Source organism: Thamnophis sirtalis, unplaced genomic scaffold (assembly GCF_051295495.1).
Source record: "Thamnophis sirtalis isolate CommonGarterSnake01/CBP01778 unplaced genomic scaffold, rThaSir2_p1.2 scaffold_4, whole genome shotgun sequence".
NCBI lineage: Eukaryota > Metazoa > Chordata > Lepidosauria > Squamata > Natricidae > Thamnophis > Thamnophis sirtalis.
Genome location: NW_028261384.1, coordinates 82,526,986 through 82,552,491, shown reverse-complemented (window position 1 = coordinate 82,552,491; position 25,506 = coordinate 82,526,986). Strand labels below are relative to the sequence as shown.

At 36.8% G+C, this 25,506-nt stretch overlaps 1 protein-coding gene across 1 annotated transcript; it reads left to right on the top strand.

Moving 5' to 3' along the window:
• The first annotated feature begins 471 nt into the window (after positions 1–471).
• Positions 472–23,050, top strand: ZNF830 (zinc finger protein 830). The gene is made up of 10 exons (XM_087713193.1): positions 472–644; positions 1,923–2,018; positions 6,232–6,331; positions 9,256–9,292; positions 11,654–11,886; positions 13,432–13,522; positions 15,357–15,420; positions 19,847–19,927; positions 20,564–20,640; positions 22,235–23,050. Exons 1-10 carry the CDS (start codon positions 504–506, stop codon positions 22,416–22,418), a joined length of 1,104 nt encoding a protein of 367 aa, XP_087569319.1. The 5' UTR covers positions 472–503; the 3' UTR covers positions 22,419–23,050.
• The last annotated feature ends 2,456 nt before the right edge of the window (positions 23,051–25,506 follow it).

The window sequence follows — 25,506 nt, the reverse complement described above, 5'->3', positions numbered from 1 at the left end:
AAATGCCTCTATTTATCATACAATTGTTTACTTGTGTCAGGAGACTGAACTACAGTAGAAGACTTCCAAAATCCCTTTCAACTCTTGTTATTCTGTATTGTTTCATTAACTAAGCGCTGATTTATTTAGTTGGATAATGCTCATAGATTATAGAACTATTTATTTATTAAACTTTTTAAAATAGTAATTTTCCATTTATATAAAACCTGAATTACAGCAGAATCTTATAGCTATATCAAATCTCATTTCTTCAGAATCAGTCAGGCCTCATATCTAACGCGGGGAAAAATAAATATACGTCAAAATTGCATTTTCCTTGGTGGATCAGTTTTGAACCGAGTCCCGTCCCCCCGCATTGAAGCAGCAATCAGGATTGTTTTGAGACAGACTCCGCGTGACGTACAATCTCTGCGACTATGGCGCAATTCTGATTGCGTGCTTTTTTTTACCTTGGGTCTTGTGGCCGAGAAATCGGCAAAGAGGAAGGATTTTGTTTTGCAGTCATGGCTACTTCGAGTTCGGGCCGACAATCGCGACGATCTGTTAATACTTTGGGACAAGAGGAGCTGCGGAGATTAATGCGAGCCAAACAGCGCGAGTCTGCTGCGGGGAAAAGGAAAATTGACTCGCCCTACGTTAGATATCCTATCTTATCTTCGAGCGAGATCCCCCCCCCCCCCACACACACTTTTGCACCTTTCTGCGACGGAGTTTTTTTGAGTTTTGTCTGTCTCGGTTACTCACTGGAAGTGATAGTGAACCAAATCTCGTTCCGCGCTTCTTTTTCTGTAGGGTAGGCATTTTAGTTTATTATCGCTATCCTGTATGTTGTGTTTTTTGAAGTATAGTAATCAATAGCGTGTTATTCACGTCTGAAACAAAAACGCAAGACTGTACATCAGAATTTGCAATCTGATCAAAATGTCTTCTTAAAGAATGGGTTAACTGGATGGAAAAACTTTTTCATTTCTTTTAAGTTCCTCCCTCTTAGTTCTTAGACATATGTATGTTTTCCTTTCTGCTACAACAAATCTGGCAGGATGTTTAGTATGCTATACTGATAAGAGTAAAAGGATTTGGTAAAATACCTAAATGTGCCTAGTAGCCAGTTTACATTCAAGTGAAGAGCAGATTCCTCCAGCAATCAGTTTCCTCCATTCTGTTACAGGTAATCCTTGACTTAATGACTACAGTTGAGCTCAAAATTTGTTTTGCTAAGGGAGACATTTAAGTGATTTTTGCCCCATTTAACGACTTTTCTTGCCACAGTTGTTAAATGAATCACTGCAATTGTTAAGTTAGCAGCATGGTTAAGTGAATCTGGCTTCCACATTGACTTTGCTTATCAGAAGGTCACAAAAAGTGATCCCATGAGCAGAGGACACTGCAATAAATATGAGTAAGTTGACAGGCATCTGTATTTTGATCATGTCACCATGGGGAAGCTGCAAAACTCATCATTGTGAAAATCAGTCATAAGTCACTTTTTCGGTGCTGTTGTAACTTTGAATGATCACTGTTGTAAGTCGAGGACTATCTGTAATGTTCAAATGACAAATCCAGTTTATATTGATTCGCTGGTAAAACAGTATTAGTATATTTTGTTTCAGTAAAACATAATAAAAGAGATAACAGTCAGGCTCATGAGGGAATTTAAAGCCTGAATTTAACAGTGCTTACAAAGCCAAACTGATTTTTAAAAAGAAAATATAATTTGTGACCAGATTGCTTTAGTTAGTGCATTTGGTTCTTCTAGAGTTTCAGTTAAAAAATAGCAATTATGGTATTGTACTTCAAGCTTTAGTCACAGAAAAAAGTGTAGCTGCATTGCAGTGATAATTTCTCAGAATAATGTTTAAAAGAGTGCTGTAATTTTGAGAGATCATTTTTGAATTAATTTTCTTAATTGCAATACTACATATAACAGTTTGGGGAATTTAAGTTGCTGCCTGTGCAATGTGACTGTGAAGAATGAACTGCTGTGGCAAACACATGTTCTTGGAAAGCAGCACAAGGAGGTAAGAGAAGTTTAATGTGTATCATACTGTAAGAATACATTAATTTTTCACTTTTAATATATCTGATTTAATTCCTCTAGCTATTCTGTCATTTAATCAATATATTGTTAAAATAGTGGAAACACATGGACCAAGCTTTCTTGGCTAACTCGATAGTCCATTTCATCCAGCACATGCAGGAAAACCTATACGACAGCAATAAAATAATGGTAAATCATAGCCCGTTAATGAAAAATTATCATAGAAAATAAATGGAATGAGGAGATACACTTCTGATACTATATATAGTTTTTTGATTTGATAGGTTTTTGTAATATTTGTATTTTTTTAATTTGGGCAAGGCAGAACCATAGAGTGAGATGGATTGGAGTGGAGTAGAGTAGAGTACAGGTAATCCTCGAGTTACGAATGTAATGGAGCTTGTCAATTACATTTGTAACCCAAGGATTCATAGGAGTGAATTGCATAACTTAGCCGTGATCACTCCCTCCTTTTGCGCATGCATTCACTAATCAAATGCGCAGGTTGTTAAGTGCACATGAGGTATCTCAGAGTGCGGGAGGGTCATGGATTGCTTAATGGTGGAACAGGCCACCTGCTTCAGAGTACCCAAGGCCTCCCCCCACTCACAGTTACCTCATGCAATTGCTTTCCCCCACCATCCTGCTATATTGTGTCTCCACAAACAGGCCTGTGAAGACTCCTTTCCCTTTCAAAGATCTAGTGAGCCTCTCTTGTTTCTTTGCCTGTGAGCGGTGAGAACAGAGGGAGAGCAGGATGAGCATGCCCTGCTCAGTTTCTCTGACTCACCAAGACTGCCTGCCACTTCTGCAATGGTGGGCAGGCTCCATGAGTCTCCTCCAAAGGCTTCCAGGCTTGATTGGAAAAGCATTTGCATACTGAAGTGAAGCTTTGGGGCAATGAAATTGCATTGATTCAAGCCTCCTGTTGGTCTGCAAACACTTTGCATACAGACAGGAAGCTTCTCCCAGGACTTCAGGCACCCATTATCTGCAAAAGTGGATGGGTACCTGAAGTTGTTTGAGACCATGGCCCCTAGAATTTCCAGTCTCCGGACAAAAAGTGTTTGAGTGCCTATGGGGCGCTTGGAAATGGAGTGATGTCGCTCCACTTCCAAGCGCATAACTGGCGCACAAACATTCCAGGGCCAGAAAGCAACAGAGAAAGCTAGCACCCGGACAGTTCGCTTATGTGATTGTCTACTTTCTCAGTGTGATTGTCCAGGTGCTTGATATGATTGTCCAGATGCTCGATGTGATTTTCTATATACAGATTCATTACTGTCTCAAATGAGAACAATGACTGTTGTATCATCTGAAAACTTAAGTACTTTGTCAGAAGAATCCTTAGAGATGCAGTCATTGGTATATAGAGAGAAGAGCAATTGAAGGAACAAACAGGCCTGAGTGGCACCTCAGCAGCACCAATTGTCTGGGTGCTCAATGTGATTTTCCTTAGCTTCCTCTGTTGCTTCCTATTTGTCAAAAATCTAGTAATCCATCTACAAATATGGAGAGGCACAACTAGCTGAATCAGTTTAGAATAAAGAATTTCTGGAATGATGGTATTGAATGCTGAACTGAAGTCTACACAAAGGACCTGTGAATAGGTCCCTGGGGATTCAAGATGTTATTAAAACATAGATTGCAGTGCCATATTGATAGCATCATCTGACAGTCTATTTGCCTGATAGGCAAACTGCAAGGGGGTCTAACAGCAGATGTGTGATGATTTTCAGTTGAGCCAGTACTAACCTCTCAAAGGTCTTCAAAACTGAAGATGTCAAGGCAATCAGTCTGAAGTTATTCAGCTCCCTAATAGAGAGTTTCTTGGAAGATCATAAGATCATGGGTTTATTTTTATAGTAAAAGAATCAATACATTTTTCTAATGATGTTAGAACACAAATAGATACAATAGATAGCAATAGAACAGAAGAGGAAATCCTCAATTTGCAATCATTTATTTAGTGATTCTTCAAAGTTACAGCAGCATTGAAAAAAATGACTTATGACAGTTTTTCACATTTAATACTATTGCAGCATCCTCATGGTCATATGATCAAAATTCAGAAGCTTGGTAACTGATTCATACTTATGATGACTGCAATGTCCAGATCTGAAGTTATCAATTTTTGTGATCTTCTGACAAGCAAAGTCAGGGGAACAGGGCCGTCTTAACAGCATTATGGGCCCCAGGCAAAGCAGTGTACTGGGGCCCTTATGATAACTATTCACAGGAATAAAAATCTAAATAGTCGATAAAATTAAACACATATTTGCATGTTAGTATTAATTAAAAAATGCAGTAAAATGTAATAAATAGGTTGCTGTATTTATATATTACAAGGTGCATTGAAGGGTTAACATGCAAAGATGCTCGTAGAACCCATGGGCAAGTGCCCATCAGGCCCATGTGTTAAAGCCAGATTCACTTAATACCATGTTACTAATTTAACGATTGGAATGATTCACTTAACCAGTGTGTCTAGAAAGCTCATAAAATGAAGTAAAACTCACTTAACAACTGTCTCATTTAGTAATAGAAATTTTGGGCTCAATTGTGATTGTAAGTCGAGGACTACCTGAATTTTAAAATACGATTTAATGCTATATTGAATACAAATTTGTTCTTGTAAACAAAGAAATGGAAAAGAGATAATCTTGGAATTAGGTTCTAAGGATGTTGAAGACTTTCCCCCTCTATTTTAGTTTAAAACTCTTCTGATATGATGAGTCAGTCATTTTCTGAATACATTCTTTGGAATTCTTATGAATTTACTCCATCCCTTGCCAGCAGTGGATAAAAATTGATGATTTTTTAAAAAAAAATCAGATTTTTAAAATTTTAAATTGAATTTTTTTTATTTTTATCAAATTAATTTTAATAAAATGCTTTTGGAATAGAAGTCTATCAAAGATAGCTTTCTATTTAAGATACATTAATAATTTAGTTTATGCCACATGAAATGAAGCTTAGTTATGTAACATGAGGCTGCATATTCTGCAATATTTACATTTTTAATAAACTCATTTAATGAATCCAAGCTCTGTAAGCTGAAATAACATGCACTGCATTGATGCATTCACACAATTTCAGAATAACCATGAGATAAATCATAAAACAAAATTCCAGAATATTCCTTCATCCCATTGTTTTGCAAACCTATGTACACTACAAACTGTACAATTATTTGAAGAGAAATGCATCTGTACCACCAGGCTCTAAGTGAGGAGGAAGGGCAAGCAGTAAAAATGAAAGTGAAACCTTTTATGCAGCTTATAAATATAATATTAAAGAGCATCTGCTATTTTAGATCCATTATGGCAGTGCCTGTTAGCGGACATCTACTCATCTGCTGCCTGCACATGTCCCTCACCTTGTTGTGCCACTGCTATATCATCAGCCATTCCATTAAAGTGAATGGGACTGTCGGTGAGTCAATAGCAGGTCAGTGGAGAAGCCGCTACAGGACAGAGATGACAGTTACTCTTTAAAAATTATGATTTAAATCGCCTTGATTTAAATCAAATCCACCCTGCTTGCCAGTGGTGCAGACCAGAAAACTCATAAAACTTAAATTTTTAAAGAAGTCAATTGACCATCAGCATTTGATTAGCAGCACCTGGCTGTTGTTTAGCCTCTTCATACCAATGGAAGCAGTAAGGGTGTACTTAGTTTTTCACATGTGGCTTCTCCATTTTAGCTTTAGAAAAAATATGGTGTAATATATCATTTTGTTTTTCATCTGAAGTTGTGTTTTCCTATTTTTAAGAACTGCTAAGGATGAGCTGATTTTTACTATGTTTTAATATGTAAATCAGGTGGGTTATGCCCGGCTTTACTGCCGGTTTGCTCATGGGTGCACTTTGTGCAGTTCAATTAAAATTGATCTGCACATGCGCAGAACTGAAAAACAAGATGGCGGTGGAGACCAGGGAACCAGTTTGGGGCATGGCAGGCCTGGGTCACTGCTGGTTCCAAGGCCGCCATACCACTACTGGTTCAACCGAACCAGTAGGAACCCACCACTGATGTAAATCCATAGACGGTGCATTTTCTTTTTCACATGACTGCATAAAGGTTCTTTCAGTTGCACTTTTTCCTTCTTGATATTGGTATTTCTGATATGATTTTGAGCCCTGCAAATAATCCTCAGGTATTTTATTTGCTGCTTTAATTTTTTTTTCTAGAATATTAAATATTCTACATCCAAATCATTTACTGAAACTTCATCTCCTCTCAAAAAAAAAAAGTTGGAACCAAGAATTCTAGATCAAAAGAAAGGACAAGGTATGAAAAACTCCTTTGTGCTTGCTATATTTCTAATTTGATGTGTAGCTTTTAAAATCTGACAGTTAAGGTCTGCTGCATTTAAGTTTGACTTTATTCATAAAATTTCTTGTGTACTGGCTACGTCCAGTTAGTTAGATTGTAGAATGAAGCAATGCTTTATGGATGAAGTCAATATTGTCATTTCTGGAATTTCTAATTTGTATTTAGGTGGTGGACATGCCCTTCTCTCTAGATTCCTGCAGGCCCTTCTCTTGTTGTAGCCTGGTAATGTAGCAACAGACTATCTCTTTTTTCAGGCTTCACAATATTGAAATTATGAAGCAAAATCAATGAAACAAACCCAATGTCATGGCCTTTTGATCGAAGAACAAAGCATAACATGAGAGTACCACATTAAAACACTGGGAAGGGAGAGCAATAATATGCTTATTGAATTGATTTAACTGAATTTAATTTGGTAGGTAGCTAATTGAAAATTATGAGATTGGGTAATTGTAAATCTTCAGTTTGTGACTATGTATGATATTGTGCAAACTGATGTTACAAGTTGGCTTTGACTGCTTGTGGCTGTAAACAAATTGATCAAACTTTTGTCAGAAAAAAATATTTTGACTGACAGAAATAATTGTCATCTGAATTTGATGTTGAGCTAATTGGAAAAATGAGTGTTTAAATCTCCATTATGAATTGAGTTTGTTGCACAGAATAGATTTAAATCATTTGAAATTTTATTTATCATATTTGTTTTTGATGGAATCTAATTAAAACAACACAATTATTTTTGCATGTAATTTCTATACAAGAGGAGGGGAAGTAGGGGTGATTTCACTAATTCTTGTTCTTACCATTCTCTTTGTGGAGTTTCTCTTCTTCTCCATAATTCTCCAAATTATGATGAGAGAGAATATGTTCATTCTCATTTCTCTCATTATGTATAAAGCTACGGTAGATAGAAAGAAAATGCCATTTGTTTGTATTTAACACTGACTTTGCCTAAAGAAGAAATGTTCAGATTTTATTGATTTATTCAAAAAAATATTTTAAAATGTATATAGCTTTCTGTCTTGTATCAAACTCTGGCAAGCTCACAATTAAGAATTAAAACAACATAATAATCATATTAAAAGCTATTAAAACCATAAACATTAAAAACCATAAACTTGGCACTATGTCAAGCTTTGACATGTAGACATCTCATTCTGTTCTAACACTTTGAGGGGGGGTGCTTTTCAGAAGGCTAGGAGGTTAGAGGCTTGTTGAGGTTAAGAGAGAAGAGTACTCCATAAAGCAAGAGTTGCCATAGAAAAGGTGCACTTCTTAATTCCTATATAGTGGGCATGTTTAAGAGAAAGATCTAGCTGCATTTCCCTTAAACCTGCCACCTGCCCACCTTCCCTTAAACCTGCACCTTCCCACCTTCCCTTAAACCTGTCACTTGCCCAGCTAGGGGTAAAGATATATAACTGGGACTCATTAACATATTCACATATATTAGATACCAGACTCCATACCAATAAATTATCTCCCCTAAAGATTTCATGTAGGTGGTAAAAAAGAAAAAGAAAAACTCCAGCCCTGAGGCATCCTACATTGCAGGGCTTGACTCTTTTCCCCAAACAACACTAACTGGATGTAATTAAAGAAGGAGGAGAACCACTCTTAACACAGTGTCTCATTCCCAATCCCTGAAGGTGGTCTTGAAGCATTCATGGTTGATGGTATTGAAAACCACTGAGAGGGCCAGAATAGTTGCATGATTCCTATCCTAGCCCTCCAAAGGTCATTGGCAGGTGCAATCAATTCTGTTTCAATGTTGTGCCCTTCCTGAATCTAGTTTGAAAATAATCCAGATAATCTGCTTCATCCAGGGACCTTTGTAGCTATGAGTCAACCAACCTCTCAGCAACTTTCCCTAAAAAGGGAAAGTTGGAGACCGAATAAAAATTGTCTAATATTGTGAGGTCCAAGGATGGCCTCTTGAGAAGGATATGCAAGTACCATCCTTCCAGCAAAGAAACATTAACCACATAGAACTTCTTAGGAAGCTTTAACCAATCAGGCATGGGCTCAGTACCATGCTTACAGTTCTAAGGTTCCTTTCCACTTCCTCAAGAGCAACTGGCTTGAACTCTTCCTAGGACAGTAAACAAGGCTCAGATGTGACTCTATCACCTCCGAAGAGTCTGGCCGACCAGAATCTAGCTCTATGCAAAGTTGAGCAATATTGCTACATAAATCCTAGGTATATTCCTCACAGTGACACTGCATTAGGTGCATCAAGGCGCTTGGAGTGGATTGATTGAATAGGCTCTACAGGTAATCTTCAACTTAACAACTGTATCAGAGCCTGGAATTTCCATTGTAAGACTCATGACATGGTTAGCCAAGGCACCCATTAACCAAATCATAAAGATTTTACAACTACTTTGTGAAAGTCATTAAGTGAATCTGATGATCATTAAGCAAATTACTGTATTCCCATGGGTGGGTTTTTTTGTTTTTGTTTGGTGTAATCTGCATATTTTCTCAGGTTGCCTAACCTTGGAATGCTGGTACAAACTGGGTCTGGGGTGCTCTGGTCTTTATCACTAGTCATTCCCCCCTTCCCCAATTTCCCATTACGTACACACATAGCTTTATTGCCTTTACATTCTCCTTCCCTCCCTTTCTAGTCTTTGATGGCAGGATGCCTGTGAAGCACCAAGCAGAACCCTGCAGAGTTGAGAGCTAGGTTGTAGACTTTAGATCAGTCACTCTATCTCATCTCAACCCACTCATAGGCTTATTGTTATGAGGAAAATGGGAGTTGGGAGCATTACTAAACCATGTTTGAGTTGATAAAAATAAGGATGGGATAAAATCTTATATAGTATATGCAAAGCTGCTATTGATATAAATCTGATTAATATCTTTATTTTCAGATTGTAATGACCACCAACCACAAGCAGTTTCATCTAAGTAAGTTGTTACCTTTTTGCATTTCCCCCTTTTCACAAGTAAAGATATAAAATAGAATTTGCTTTCTATATTTTTTGTACAAAATTACTATGCAGAGGAAATGGCTCTAAATTAAGTTTTGGTGTGACAAACTAGTAGGTTTATTAATGGTTTTATTGCTGATTTCAGTTTTCTGCAGATGTTTAAAGCATAGTGCCATTATATTAAGGAGTCTTAACAGTTTGTTGCTTTGTGCCATACAATCAATAAAAAATGGCAAACCTTCAGGAAACAACTGTATTACAGTTGAAATGCTGAAAACTGGTGATCACAGTTTACACAAGATGTTAAGAAAACTATACTCGAGATGCTTCAGAGAAGAAAAATGCCTGATACATGGAAAATGCTGAAGGGAATCTTATATATAAGAAAGGGACCCAAGATGATTTAAAGAAATTGTTCAATAAGCCTCCTTTCAGTCATCTGCAAGGTTTTCTCCAATGTAATAGTAAAAAGAATATTGAGAACATTAAATGATGTTTGGTCAAAGGAGTAGGCAGGGCTCAGAAATGGTTACAGCACAATAGATCACATCCAGATTGTTCAGCAAGACATTGAAAGGCACTATGAGTACACAATGATGCTGTGCATGGCTTTCATTGACTACAAAAAGGTATTTGACTCAGTATTTCAGCAAGCAATAATTAACGCATTGCTCAACCAAGGTGTAAAGATTTCTTACAACTTACTACAATCAGTAGTATAGTATAGTATAGTATAGTATAGTATAGTATAGTATAGTATAGTATAGTATAGTATAGTATAGTATAGTATTATACGAAAAAACATGATGACAATTTGTTTTAATTATCTTTAAAGTGGAAATCAAGATAGAACAAAGTGTACGACAAGGTGACACAATATCATCTATTCTTTTCTCAGTCTACCTTGAAGTATTTCACAAACTGGACTGGGCAAAAGATGGAATAAAATCAATAGTGTCTATTTAAATCACTTAAGATTTGCACAAGTCTCTTCTCACAAGTCCCATAAAAGTTACCAAGACACATACAAGAGCTGCACAAAGTAGGAGAACCATTTCCTTAAAAATAAATCTGAAAAATAAATTCATTAAAGTAAGAATAATTGTTATATCTGGACAAGATCTAGACATAATAGACCACTATATATACCTTGGCAAACAGATCTCAATGGAAGGTGATATAATAAAGGAAATAGAGTGGTGTGTTAAATGTGATTGGCAGGCATTTGGCAAGCTAAGCATAATTTTCAAGAACAACCTTCCATGCCTGATCAGTGTGCTATAGACTTCTTTTATATGCCAGTGAAACATTGACACCAACCTCACTATCAGTACAAAAGCTACGAGTGGCACAAAGAACCATGGGAAGATAGATGCTCAGCATCACAAGACAAGATAGAAAGACCTGTACATGGATTAGAGAACAAACGAAGGCATACAATATCAAGAGAGTAAAAGAATTGCAATGGAAATGGACTAGTGACAAAGAAAGAACTGATGACAGATAGACTAGGGCAGTCATAAATATATTCCATTTGATAAAAAGCATCCACAAAAGAGCCTAAAACAAGATGGATCAACATTGGCAAGTATTGTGGGATCAACTAGTTCAAGACTGTATTGGTTAAAAACGTGTGGAAAAGGACATCCTTCAGTGGATAGATAGACAATGGTTAGAATGATGATGATGATGATGATGATGATGATGATGTTGCGGCTTGGATCTATCATGTCTGTTACAATAAAACTTTGCACATTATTCTATAAACATGAGTAAATTTTTAAAAGTGTTCAGGTTGTTTCTTATGCTCTGAGTATTAATTCCTGTGTGGTAGATTGGCATGAGAACTGAGACTATAGATCAAACAGTTGGCTTTTTGAACATTATGAATTGCATGCAAAAACAGTGAATGACTGATTCAACATGCATTGCTATAGGACAGTGATGGCGAATCTTTTCGACACCAAGTGCCCAAACCAGAACATGGGTGCATATATATCCATGTGTGCATGCTGGAGCGCCGGAAACATAAAGATTAGCCGGCCGGCATGCGCATGCCTGTTTTCTGGGCTGTTTTTTGAGCCATTTTCAAGCCGTTTCCCAGTGCTCCAGAAAACAGAAGAGCAGCTGGCAATGGCGTGGATGCTCACAGAGAGGACTCTGTGCCACACATGCCAGAGGTTTGCCATCACAGCTATAGGACAAACCATTTTTGCAGCAGCTTTGTGACCACAATAATGCATTTTTAAAATAGAAGTAGAAAAACTAGTGGAGTTGATTGTCCAAATTCTGATTTGCATTGTGATTGCATTTAAAAAAAATTTCCTTTCTTTTTTAGCTTGCCAAAAACCTTTTTTGACAAAATTGAGCAAACAGAAGTAGAAATAATATCTTCAAAAAGTTCAAGTGTTGTCTTACTAGGAAATTATAAAACTGAGGAAGGAAAGAAAGAAGATATGACAAAAGAAATTAGAGAGAGGGACAGCAAAACTTCATTGCCAACCCCAGCTCAGTATGAATTATCTTCAGATCTTGTTCCAAAAGCAGAACTTGTGGCCTGTTCATCAACAGGTAAGATTAGTATTTTTAGATACCATCAAATAACGAAACACACAGCCCCCCCAAAAAACCAAACACCATTATCCAAGGTCAATAGAGCAAAGATGACATGAATAATAATACAAGCTTAATTTATCTTGAAGAAATTGTGTAGCTTTTAGGTGTAAGCAAAGCACTTTGACACAAAATCTTTGACTTTTGCAATTGCTTTTGGGGGGAGCAGTTCTTTCTGGGCCAATATGGGAGTAGACAGTTATGTCTCTACTATGAGGTTATCTGGAGGGAATTTTGAAGTAAAAAAACAAGTGTTTAAGTAGTGCCAACAGTAAAGAAGTCATTCTGTACATCACGAACTGACTAGAGTGTAAGATATGAAACTAATAATTGCAGCTTGGAACCTTTGAATTTAGTGCTTATCTAGTATTTCTCTAGTGTGATGTCTGGTGATAAATAACAGGTTGCCTGCCTATTTGTCTCTGAAGTGATCTCCATATCCCACTCCCTTTTTATTTTATTTAGTTTCATTTTAATCCACTATTGTAGAGCAGATTATTGTTTGGCTAAATAATAGTGAGAAAGAGAAGGATTTCCTTATCCTTTTCACTGTTTTTCAGGCCAACCCTTATTTGAGTTTAAAAGCCTGCCTCCTCCCCTGAATCAATACGTGAAGCAGTCCTCAAGTGGCAGTAACAGCATAGTCCAAAATCATCAGTTAATGGTACTCCATAAGCATCACTCATTGAGATGGAAGGTGACAGATTTTGCTACCTTCTCTCTTTGATTGGTTTTGACTCCAGTTCTTTCATGAAGTATTTTCAGCAGTATCATGGTTGCAGGACAGAAAGAGTTAGGTGTTCTGCATGGTGTTTAAACAGGCTGGGTTTCTTATTTCTTCCACATTTCTTCCCTGGTGTTTGTGCTTAGGCAGGCTCAGGACTTTTCATGTCAAAAGGCTGAATATGACTGACATGACAGATCAGGTGTGCATGGGTATGAACTAACAGTAGACCCAGAATATGAGTCAATCCAGAGTAATTTATTAGCATCCTAGTTAGTGCTAACATGATCACCAGTGCTTTCACAGACACATGCTGTAGTTAACTAATTGTTAGCAGTGAATGTGAAGAAGCAGGAGAAGGTTAAGCCTGCAAATAAAGCTCAACCTACTTCAACAGTGGATCTCTTGGAATGTCTCCATAAATGGGCATCCACACCTGGGCAAAGTAAGTAAATATTGAAATGAATAATGAAAATTCTGGGTTGCAAGAATAGAATAGTTCTGTATAGAAATAGTAGTGTCATTTCTGCAAAGATGACATTGTATTTATTGTCATAGTTTGCCATGGGTCTTGTTCTTTCCACCTATCTATTCAAATTGCATTTAATCTCAAACCAGAATTTCATGCTCAGGTCCTTCTAAATTTGATCCAATGTTGATTTACACAGAAAGAATCTTAAATCAATGTTTTTTCAGTTTATTCCTTGTGCTATTCACAATTAATATATCTATTTTGGTAGTAAATCACATGTGCTTAAGTATAACCTTGTGTTTTGTAGACTACTTGGAGAACAATGCTTTAGCTACTCCTCAGTTATCACATTCCGAATCTGTACAGAAGGCAGAACCACAAGAAAAAAACCATCAAAGGTCAAGTATCTAGAACAAAAAATAAGTCTAATATTTTAATCTGAATTATTTTTCTCCTTAATTAGAATTAAATATGGATTAGTAATATTTAATTAATATTATCAGAAAATTAAATTACCTATAGCATTATACATAGTTTTTGCATAATGACTACAACTGAAAGTGGCAACTGTCACTAAGCAATTTGATTGCTAAGTGAAATATTATGACTGTGATAGACTTATAATGTCATTTCCCATTCAGTTAAGTGAAACAACAAGTTGTTAAGACATCATATGACTGCAACTTGTGATTTTACTGCTGGCTTCTTCATTGACTTTGCTTTCCAGAAGTTGGTTTTGAAGTGCATAAATATTGATTATAATGCAGTATTTGTAAACACCCACTGGTTGAAAAGTGCCCACAAACTGATCATGTGACTGAGGATGCTGCAATAGTTGTAAATGGGAGAACTGGTTGTAAAGTTACTTTTTCAGCACTATCATAAAAGGTTAGTTGTTGTTTAATTGTTAAACAGAGTAATTGCTAGGCAATTAATATAATATGAACAATGCAAGATAGTATAAATTATCACAGAATGTGTGCCATAATTGGGGTGGCATAAACAAGCAAAAAACAGCCCATTTTTCATTAAAAAAAAAGAGCTTGAATAGTCTTATGGAGGCTTATAGAGTGCTCCTGGGGGCTGGGGGAAATTGAGCAAAAAATGGCCCATTTTTTGCTCATTTCTGCCCTCCCCAGTCTCCAGGAGCTCTCTGAAAGTCTCCATAAGGCTATGCACAGCCATTTTGGTGAATGGGGTGGGGCTTCAGGAGGTTAAAAATGCTGTATTCAGTGTTTAAGATGCACCCAGATTTTCAGCTTCTTTTTTGAGGGAAAAAGGTGAGTCTTATACTCTGAAAAATATAGTACTATAATACATATAGCTGCCTCCTTAGATGGTAGGAAAAATTGCCTTTCCAAAATGGACCACACATTTCCATTCCTTGACAACTGGAAAAATTTCCAGTTTCTTAATATTACTTTTGTCACTTCTAATAGTACAACCTTGATTAAATATATTATGGTATATCTTTATTAGTCGTAGACCAGCATAAGGTGTAGCATAAAACCTCACGATTTAAGCCACAGAACTTGAATACTTTAAAATATTAAAAGCATTAAAATATTTTTAAAATATTAAAATAATTTAGATAAGATTTGGGAATTCTGACTTCAGGATTCTGGTTAAGATAATTTTCATAATTTGATGTTAAGGCTTGGAATAACTAAACCTTTATAATATATCAGTAGTTATAAAATGAATGTTAATATTTCAGGTAGTTGTCACCTAACCACCACCATTAAGCCAGGAATTTTGGTTGTAAGTTGCTACAATCATTAAGACTTGATCATTTTTATGACATTCATAAAGTGAGTCACCATGGTTGTTAAGCAAACCACATGGTTCAAATCATTTTCTTAAATGGGCATTTTTTTGTTTGAAACCAGCAAAAAACATCAGAAACCAGAAAAATGTTGCATATCGCAGTCATGTTACTGTGGGACAGTGCAGCCAGTCATAAATATGAGCTGGTTGCCAAATATCTGAATGCAATATATGATTGCAAGAGGTGTTGCGGAAGCCGAAACATCAAGAACAAGTCATAAGTAACTTATAGGGGTCTGTTTTAACTTCAAATGGCTATTAAATGACTCGTCATTAAGCAAAGACTACTTGTATTGTATTTTAAGATGGCTTTATGTTGGCTTAATCTTTACTTATTCTCAGTTTGAATAGTTCATTTATTACAGTATTTCGAGATGGGTATTAATTATTGCCTTAACATTTCAGAAGAGAAAATACTGCAGAGGCCTTACCAGAGGGATTTTTTGATGATCCAGAAGTGGATGCAAAGGCAAGTATTTAATTGTTTCAGCTCATATGAGTTCTTTGGCATGTGACACATTTTGTGTTTTACCTACATCATAACTTACATTATTGCTGTAGCAATAAATAAAATCACCATCTTATTTGTTGGAATAAGAATACCATCAAACCCCTTTCAGGTCATAGAGCAAAAGGCAGGATATATATCAAGAAAACAAATAAATGAATGATCCAAGGACTTCTAGTTGCTGTAATTAAATAGGTCCCTAAAAATATTGATATGCTTCTTGGTGACTTGAGTGATACTATAAAATGTAACTGATATTTTAATATTATTGTTATAGTAAAACCTGCATGGTTCTTTCTAGATCTAATCTTCCATAAGGTGATGTTGAATGCCTTTTCTGATGTATTAATTGAAATCTCAACAATTTGAATGGAATGAGTAACTATACATTTGTGGAAAACGGAAGTGCTATGGACATAATTTATTTAGAATACAATAAGATATTTGACAAAGTAAACTGCAGCCTATTTCTTAGTAAATTAGAACAATATGATATAGAGCAGTGATGGTGAACCTTTTGTGGCTCGCGTGCCAAAAGCGGGGGGAGCACGTGGGGGAGTCGTACGTGGGCGTGCCACACCCATAATGCTATGCGCACAACCCCAGCGTGCATGTGTGCATGACCAGCGCTCCCCCCCCCATTTTTGGTGTACTTTTTTCACCCTCCCCAGGCTTCAGAGGTTTTATAGGAGCCTGGGGAGGACGAAAACAGTCTCCTCCCTGGAGGCCCCCCGGAGGCTTCAGGAAACTCCTGAAGCCTCTGGAGGGCCTCGGGGGATGGCGGGGGAGGCTGTGGTGGTATACTCTATATCCGTGATGGCGAACCTATAGCACACGGAGCCATTTGTCTGGGCACGTGAGGCGTTGCCCTGTCGGTTGCCTTTTGAGGCCATTTTTCACCCTCTGGAGGCTGCAGGAACTTCCTTAAAGCTTCCAGAACAGACTTACGGTTTACTCGTAGGGCCTGTTTTAGCCTTCAGGAGGCTTCTCTGAAGGCTCCGGAGGGCAAAAAATGACTCAAAGTAACTTTCGTTTTGCTCGTAGGGTCATTTTTTGCCCTCCGGAACCTTCAGGGAGGCCTCCTGAAAGCTGTGGAGGGCTAAAACAGGCCCTACAAGCAAACTGGAAGTCCGTTCCTGAATTTCCAGTTTGCCCGAAAGGCTGGTTTTTTGCACTCCAGAGGCTTTAGTGAAGCTCCTGCTGCCTCCGGAGGGTGAAAAATGGCCTCTAAAGAAGGCCGACAGGGCAATGCCTCGCGTGCCTGGACAAATGGCTCCGTGTGACATAGGTTCACCATCACAGATATAGAGTATACCACCACCAGATGAATTTGAAACTGGCTGACCAACTGCACCCAGCAGGTAGTCTGCAATGGAACTACATCTACATGGAGAGAAGTAAACAATGGAGTACCTCAAAGTTCTATCTCTTCAAGTACTCTTCAACATTTTCATAAATGATCTAGATGAGGGGATAGAATGGGTACTCATCAAATTTGCAGACCAAGATGATTAGAATAGCCAACACTGTAGATGATAGACTCACGATTCAGAAGGACCTTGACAGACATGAACACTGGGCCCTAGCCAACGAAGTGCAGTTCATGTGAAAAAAGTATAGTCCTACACATAGGCAAATACACAGCTATAAAATAGATGGTATCTGACTCAAGAGTGGTAACTTTGAAAAGCATATATTGTTCTAGTAGATCACCACTAAGCGTGATCTAGCAATGAATTGCAGCTGCCAAAAATGTTTATACAGTCTTAGGTTCATTAGCAGATAAAAAGTTTCAAAATTGTGTGAAATGATAGCTTCGCTTTATGCTGCACTGGTGGGGGAACCATACTTGGAATATTATGTCTAGTTCTGATGACCACAATAGAGGAAACCTGCTGAGACCATAGAAACAGTGCAGAGAAGAGCAACAAAGATAATAAGGCGTCTGGAGGCTAAACCCTATGATGAATGGCTGCAGGAACTACATATGTCTAGTATAATGAGGAAAAGGACTAGGGATAATATGATAGCAATATTCTAGTACTTGAGGTACTGTCATAGAGACGAGGGGATCAGCCTGTTCTCCAAAGGACCCGAGGGCAGGATACAAAATAATGGGAAGTGGTTATTAAAGAGAGATCCAACCTAGAACTAATGAGAAATTTTCTGACAATGAGAACAATCAATGGAATGAAGTTGTGAGAGCTCCATTACTGGAGGTTTTCAAGAAGAGACTAGAGAGATATTGTCCAGAATAGTATTGGATCTCCTTCCATAGACTTGGTCTAGAACATGGGCCTGCAACCTTAAACCCTCAAAGAGCCATTTGGACCAGTTTCCCACAGAAAAATAAAAACACAGGGAGCCATAAGACCTGGGTGAGTGTGGCCCAACTTGACGTCATTCACTCCCACCCAGTCACATGACACACCCCAAGCCATTGCAACCCAGCTGGTCATTAAGGCAGAGAACTGCCTTAATGACCAGCTGGTTGTTAAATTATTTGCAACGCCCAGCCCTGCCTCACCCCTCCCCTCCAAGCCACCTCTTGTCATGCCCAGCCTTGCCTCAAAGGCCTCAACATATTTATAGTTCTGTAAAAATATTGTTCACCTCTCTCTCCCTTCCTCTATTTCCATCTCTACCTCTTTGTCTCTTTCACTCCCTCTCTCTCTTTCTGTCACTCTTTCTGTCTATCTCTTCTCTGTGTTTCTCGTCTCTCTCTCTTTCTATGTCGCTCTCTTTTCCTCCCTCTTCCCCCTCTCTCTTCCCACCCGAACTGGTGCTGGGTAGTGGAAATCTGAAGCCTGGAGCCCGACGAGCCCAGGAGCAGTGCGCTGAAACTCAGCTGGGAGGCACGGAATCCCAACACAGGCAGCTCTGCTGGAAAAGCAACTGACATTTTTTGCCGAGCTGAGATGGCGCAGGGTTTTATTGTGTCTCTGCGTTGTAATGGGCTTCAGGAGGAGGAGATTCCATCTCCCCCATTGTGAAACACCTGGGTGAAAAAGTTCACTCAATCAATTCCAACTTTGCAAGATCTTTTTCTTTTGCGAGAAGTTGGAATTGATTAAGTGAATTTTTTTTAGTCTCACAAACATTTGTTTCCCTGCCAACGACAGCGGGAACCATGACAGAAAAACCCGATGAAGCTGGGCTGCGGCAAAGGCACGAGTGCCCACAGAGAGGGCTCTGCATGCCACCTCTGGCATGTGTGCCATTGGTTCGCCACCACAGCCTTAGGCTATATTGCAGTAATGATAGATAAATGCAATAAATTATCCACAAACTGTTATTTATTATACAAAAATAAACTGATCACATTACAATATTTACATTACTAATAAAAATACAATTTCTTCTGCTTAGCATACAAAACCTAATTCCATTACTTTCTTCTCTGTTTATTAATCTTAATGTGCTATTTACATGCTATTCTTCCTTTCAGTCAATCAACCAATTATACAAAATTTAATCACATCTTGCAAATATACAATTTACTGATATTTTAAATGGATGCATAATAAGGCAAAGATTTTGCCCATCAATTTTTTGTGATGCCAGAATGCTGACGTATCACGTAATCTATATTGCTTGATATTTAAAGTAAGCAAGCAAGAAACCTACTAGAGATTAGTTTTTATGTTAACATTTTGAACACCTAGCCTGTCTTCCTAATATGCTCCTTACTAAACACACTTTTCTTTGCCATGAGGCAGATTTGCTATATATGATCTTAAGTGAGATTACCCCCCGTAGCTGTGAATTATTGAGTTGAACTTGATAACCAGACTCTCTGTTGCCTGTAACATCTCATACATTTGAAACAAAATGTATTTTTAGTTGTTGATAAGAATTAGGAAAATAAGGAAGAAAATTGTGTGTTTGTGTACATGATATATTTGAATGTGTGTGTTTGTGTATGTGTGTACATGATATATGTGTGTACATGATATATAGTGCAGTGTGTGTGTGTATTGAGTGTGCATCTTTGGTTGTAATAAAATTGTCAGTATTGGCTTTTTCAGTTGTCCTATATTCTGCCTATTAAATTTTTGTATGTTGGATACTTATTAAAAACTTGTGTATTTCTGGAAATAAATTTGTCTTTGGTGCTCATTTCCACTTTCCCCATTTTTTTGCTGGCCACACAGCATAGTAAAATTGACCTCTGGACTTCCTGCATGCAAAAAAAGTAAGTCTGCCACTGAAGTGAAAAAAAAAGCATTTTCAGTGAAACTTAATTCATAGAGGAAAAGAGTTAGGATAATCATTATTGAACAAATTTGAGGAAGAAGGAAAATCTATCACTGAAAAAGTACATGTGACAAAGATAATAATGCTTGTTGAATTTTAATTTTGCCTTGTATGTGTATGTGTGTTCTAGGTGCGCAAGGTTGACACTCCAAAGGATCAGATGGATAAAGAATGGGATGAATTCCAGAAAGCTATGAGACAGATCAATACAGTAAGCTAGTATTCCGTTTTGAAATTAATGCTTATACAAAAATGAAACTTGGCAGAAGTGATCTTATCTGGCAGTCTCAATGCAGTTTACATGGTAGATGAGTGGACAAGCAGGAATTGGAAGGGTTGTCTCATATACAATAGCCATCATACAGAGGAATTCTGATGGCTCTAAATCCAGATCAAACATTCCTTTATAAAGATGTTAAATTAGTCCAATCCTTTGAACTTAATAATAATATACCATGTTACCCAAATGGTTTTCAATTGATACATTGCTTTTATCTCTTTTATAGTGTCCATGTCAACAGGAAATTCTGAAACATATTGACTTTTTAAAGTATTTTCTCACTGTTACTTGGGACATTTCTCTTCCCTTTGTTGGCAGGGGGGGGGGGGGGATACAGTCCCTGATCCCTGTTTTCTTTTTGCTTAATTCTTTCAAGAGTTAAGACTCAGGAGGGAAGATTTTGCTGCCAGGGGAAATTTATATGGACTGGCAATTCCAGAGTTTTAATTATAGTGAAAAGAAAGGAAACTTTACATTGTTGTATTTTTCTATATTTCATGAAAGTCAGAGAAATTCCCCCAGAAATTGAGCCTAAAATTGTTATATTTTTAAAAAATTCTGAATTAGATTTCAGAAGCAATAGTAGCTGAAGAAGATGAAGAAGGGCGACTTGACCGTCAAATTGGAGAAATTGATGAACAAATGTATGTAGCTCAAATTTTGTCTTCAAGTGCTATTTATGAACAGAATTTCTCAAAAACTACTTAAATAATTTCTTTATATTTCTTTGGTAAGACTGTACTTGAAATCATGCAGCCAGTTTTAGTCAATGCAAGATGAAAAAGATGTTGAGACTCTAGAGTGCAGAGAAGAGCAACAAAGATAATTAGGTGGTTGGAGCCTAAACCATGATAAATGGTTTCAGGAATTTGTTATGTCTAGTCTAATGAAGAGAAGGATTAGGGGAGATATGAAAGCAATCTTCCATTTGAAGGATTATCACAGAAAAGAGAGGGATCAACCTATTCTCCAAAGCAAGACAAAAGCAACTGATGGAAATTTATTAAGTAAAGATCCAACCTAGAACTAGTGAGAAAATTCCTAAAAGGGAGTACAGTTAATCAATGGTACAGTTTGCATCCAGAAGTTGTATGTGTTCCATCACTTGAGATTTTTAATTTATTTATTAAATGCTTGTTGGGGCCCAATGTAGCACTGAGGTCCCCTCCCATTTATCTCTATATGTTTCCCTATCCAGACTTCAATTATACATAGTCCACCTTTTCTCAACTCCTTTGGTTTTGGACTTAATTGATGTTCAGTAATTGAGTGTATAACGTGAATTAAACCTTCTCATTCTATCTGACTTTGACATTGGTAACATGTCATATGCATAAAGCAGAATGTTTACAAGTTTGTTTTTAACTTTAAACATATGCATATTGGTTCTGAATTTAATTATCAAAGTTTGTTCTAAATTTTTCCATTTATCAGGGAAATAATACATAGATATTTGTGGAGGTATATTTAACATCACAGTTAGAGGCCTTAAACTGGAATACTGTATGTATAACAGCTAGAAAAAGTGAAGAGGTACCTATGATCATTTCTGTTCTCTATTCATTTGAGTTCTTCCTTGATCAATATGGCCAAATCCCCAATTGCCTGGCCTTTTTCTTCTACATTCCATATTAGTTTGACCCAGGACTTAAAATCAGATATTGAAATCTGTTTACCTCCAGCTGTAACCAGGTGTCTTTTATTGCAATTGGAAAGAAATTCAGATAGATAGAAATAGGGAGCAACATATTGTAATAGTGTATTTGGGCTTTTTTGATTGCAGCTCAAGAGAAAATTCTGAACTAATTTTAATTGTTTTCAAATAATTAAAGGAGCAATATAGAAATCCCTGTCTTTTATTCAAACTAGAGAGAAGGCACTCACAGACTGCATGGATGCAACTGTTAGACAACTAATTTTGTGAAAAATTATATTTTAGAAACAAAACATGTAGAATAAAGGTGGTTTTTTTAAAACATTTTCAGCACATTGCTTATGCCACATTGATACTTTTTATCTGCTGTATTTCTTAGCCAATCTGTATTTCTGTAATGAAAATGTAGTTTAAATCCAAGCCAGAAAAAAATAGTAATTAACTGGCTCCACTGCAATTATATCAGGGTTTTAATAAAATGTTCTTTACATGAAGTTGCATTCCATGAATGCGTGAAGTTTATGTTTTTACCTTTTCACTTAATCAGAAAAAGAGGGCAAATTATTTAATTTGTTTTACCGTAGAGAATGTTTCCGTCGTGTTGAACAACTGCGGGACCGCCAGGAAATAAGAAAAGATCAATTAAAGGAAGCCATGAGTCAAACAGTCACACAGACTAAAGAAGATGATGATATTGATAGTAATGATGAAGATGAACTGCAGGACTTGCTGTCTCAAGACTGGAGAGCAAAAGGAACAATATTGTAACTGCCTGAGAAGAGGATTAAATTTTTGAATTGTGACATTGTTGTTTTATTGTGTACTAACTTTTCTTACATACATGTATGTATATATATTAAGTCTTGTAGGTATTAAAACTATCTGTTGAATGTCATAAAATATTTTTTTAAAAACTATTATAGCTGTTATGGAAAACCTTTTATTCAAGCCACTACTGTGCTAGCAGTAGCTTTTAAATATGCATTGAAATGTGTTATTCAGACAGATGAATATAAAAACAAGCTTTTACCAGTTAGAACTGTTTTGTAATCTTAAATAGAAACCTGTTTACTTTTATTTCCTGCACTTAACATATGCCACAGTTGTTACCTCCATACTACATTGGAAACTTAATGTTAACTTGTGTTTCCTCAGATTCATAAATTAGCTATTAATCATCTTTTATAATTCTAAATCTATTGCTTCAAAGAAATCAGAGTTTTCAAATTGACTGAAATTTATTAGTGCATTTTGTAACTTGTATTGAATAATTGTTTATTTAATACAGACATTCATTAGCAAATGTCAGTGAATACTTACCAATGTATAATCCTGGGGAAGGATGCCCCATTAAATTGAAAATCATGAGTTTTACAATAAAATGTATTATTTTCACATGATGATAGATTCCTTCTTTCCTCCTGCATGATGTCATGAGCACACTCCTAAAGATTATTGAATAATGCTCAGTAGGAAAAGAAGAGACTTAATGCTTTTAAAAACATCTCTATATTATATTGAGCCAATACTAGGATTGAAAATTTGGGACTGGATTAAACTGGCAGTAAATGAATGTTTACTGAATAAATTAGTTTCAGAAACAATTTGATAATATGCCCCCTAATCTAAAACCTCTTAAGTTTTACTTCTTTCATTATCATCACATTCATTCATTTTGTCACATAATACATGGGATTCTTTCTACAATCCTCTTTAAGAAACAGTAAATTTATACATATAAAGCTTCATTATTCGTTAAAAACTAATAATTTATAATATTTGCTGCCTGTATAGAAGAAATTAAGCTTAAAGGTTTTAATTTAATTTCCATATTAATTAATGAAATAGGGATGATATCGCACAATCATAACCAGGTTTTGGTATAACTAATATATGCTTCATTAAATTAAAATGATAAAATACCTCTTTCAGAAATGTCAACTATGTAGCTGATAAACCTTAGAAGTAAGTATATCAGTGTTATGCCATTCTACAGGAACTCTATCCAGACTTGATGCTTTATCATTACTCTTATTAAGTACTACTTTTTAACTCTTCCATAGTGAATTGTCATTGAAAATACAATTACAGATTTAAAAAGTTTTATCCATCAAATATTTAAGTTTTATCCAAAATTTGAGTAATTTCTTTTTTAAAAATAGAAATTTTAAGAGAACTGTATAGCTTGTTTCTATCTTTAATGGTTCTAACAGTCTTTTTTTATTTTTCTGCAAACAATTTGACAAGCTGCTTGCTCAGATTTTCACCATTTGATCCGTATTTTGAATACAGAATTTACTGTGATATTAAACTCATTTGTTGTCTCTACATTGTATATGGATTGGTGATAAAAAATCTGGTCATTACCCAACATTTTCAATTTATCAGATTCATCTAATGCATACTTTAAAATGTCTTTTTATATGATTTGTATGCAATAATTGGAAAACATAATTACATAACATTCCCACTCAAGATTAAGGAACAAGTTCTGCATTAAATTCAATGTAGTATATTGAACTCATCTACTTTGTTCACTATCAGAGGAGGCAAAATATCTATTTTCATATAATTTAGTAAGGAATTGAATTTCTAATCTAAATTAATTGAACTGTGATTTCACAGACATCAATTACGCATATTTAATACATTGAAATAATATTAAGGAACCCCCAGAATTAATCAAATTTTAAAAATTGGAATGGGATGACCCATAACGGGGCTTGGCTGGCTAGGCATGGCTGTCAGCATGAATAACATGGCAAGGATGACTCAATGCAGTCAGGTTGGTGCAAATGAGTAGGCACAATTGGATGAGCACAGCTGATTTGGCATGGAACAGTCATCCCAATCAACCGGATGTGGGGACAACTTGGTGCCTCACCAGAAGAAATATCAGGCTCTAATGTGCCAGCTGATGGGATGCAGGGGATAACATGGTGAGGGGATTCACTATTAGACTATTTGGATCAAGCTGGGACAAAAGAATCACTTCCCCCCAACCCAGAAGAACCATTGTCCCATTCTGCGCTCAAGGCACAGTGGAGTAGCAGAGCTCATAATTAGGATTGGCTTGCCCCAGCAGGTGCCTTCCTGCCTCCCAACCTGGCAAGCACCCAAACTGCAAGCCATCCACCCTGCTGCTGCCATTCTAGAGATGACTGGGATGTCAGCCAGAGAGCTCCATGAAATAGCTGGTCCTTTGTCTGCAGCTTCTCTTACAAAGAAGGGAGAGAGGGAGCCTTGATGGGTGAGAGAAAAGCATCAGGAGTCTGAGAGAGGCTGGTTGACAGGATTCTAAGAAAAAAAAAACCACTGACCTTCCTTCTGTTGGGCTTAAAGATTTATCATACCTAGTAGGCAACAGCAGTGAAGATGGTCTCACCCCCAGAGGAAAAGTTGGTGGACCTGCACCTACCTTAAAACACAGTGTAGAACAATGACTGTGAGCAGAAGTCCAAAGCAGGTAGATTCCTCAAAGAACATGTTTATTGGATAAATCATATTGACACAGCTAATGAAAACCAACTCTAAAAGTTCCTGCAGTTTCCCCCCTAATTAAAAGAGCAAATCTTTCTCTCCCCAAATGTCACTGGCCACATTGTCCAATGAAAGTAGCTGGGAGGCTGTTTGTCACTCCTCTGTCATTTGCCACCTGTTGTGATGATCTTGGTTCCCACAAGAAACTTTGTTTTGACTGGCAGCTGGTCTACCTACATCCCCCTCCCTCCTTTCAACGTTCGTGGCAACTATGAGGCAGGAAAAGATAGCTCCAGTAAGGTTCACTTCAGAGTTGACAGTCTATAGATATTCTCAGACATCCAGGTCATGGTTGTCCAAAGATGATTTTACAAGA

Coding starts and splice junctions, on each gene's coding strand:
- ZNF830 (XM_087713193.1), top strand. CDS start 504: ATGGCTACTTCGAGTTCGGGCCGACAATCGCGACGATCTGTTAATACT. Junction 15,421..19,846: donor ATCCAGAAGTGGATGCAAAG/GCAAGTATTTAA, acceptor TGTGTGTTCTAG/GTGCGCAAGGTTGACACTCC. Junction 19,928..20,563: donor CTATGAGACAGATCAATACA/GTAAGCTAGTAT, acceptor ATTCTGAATTAG/ATTTCAGAAGCAATAGTAGC.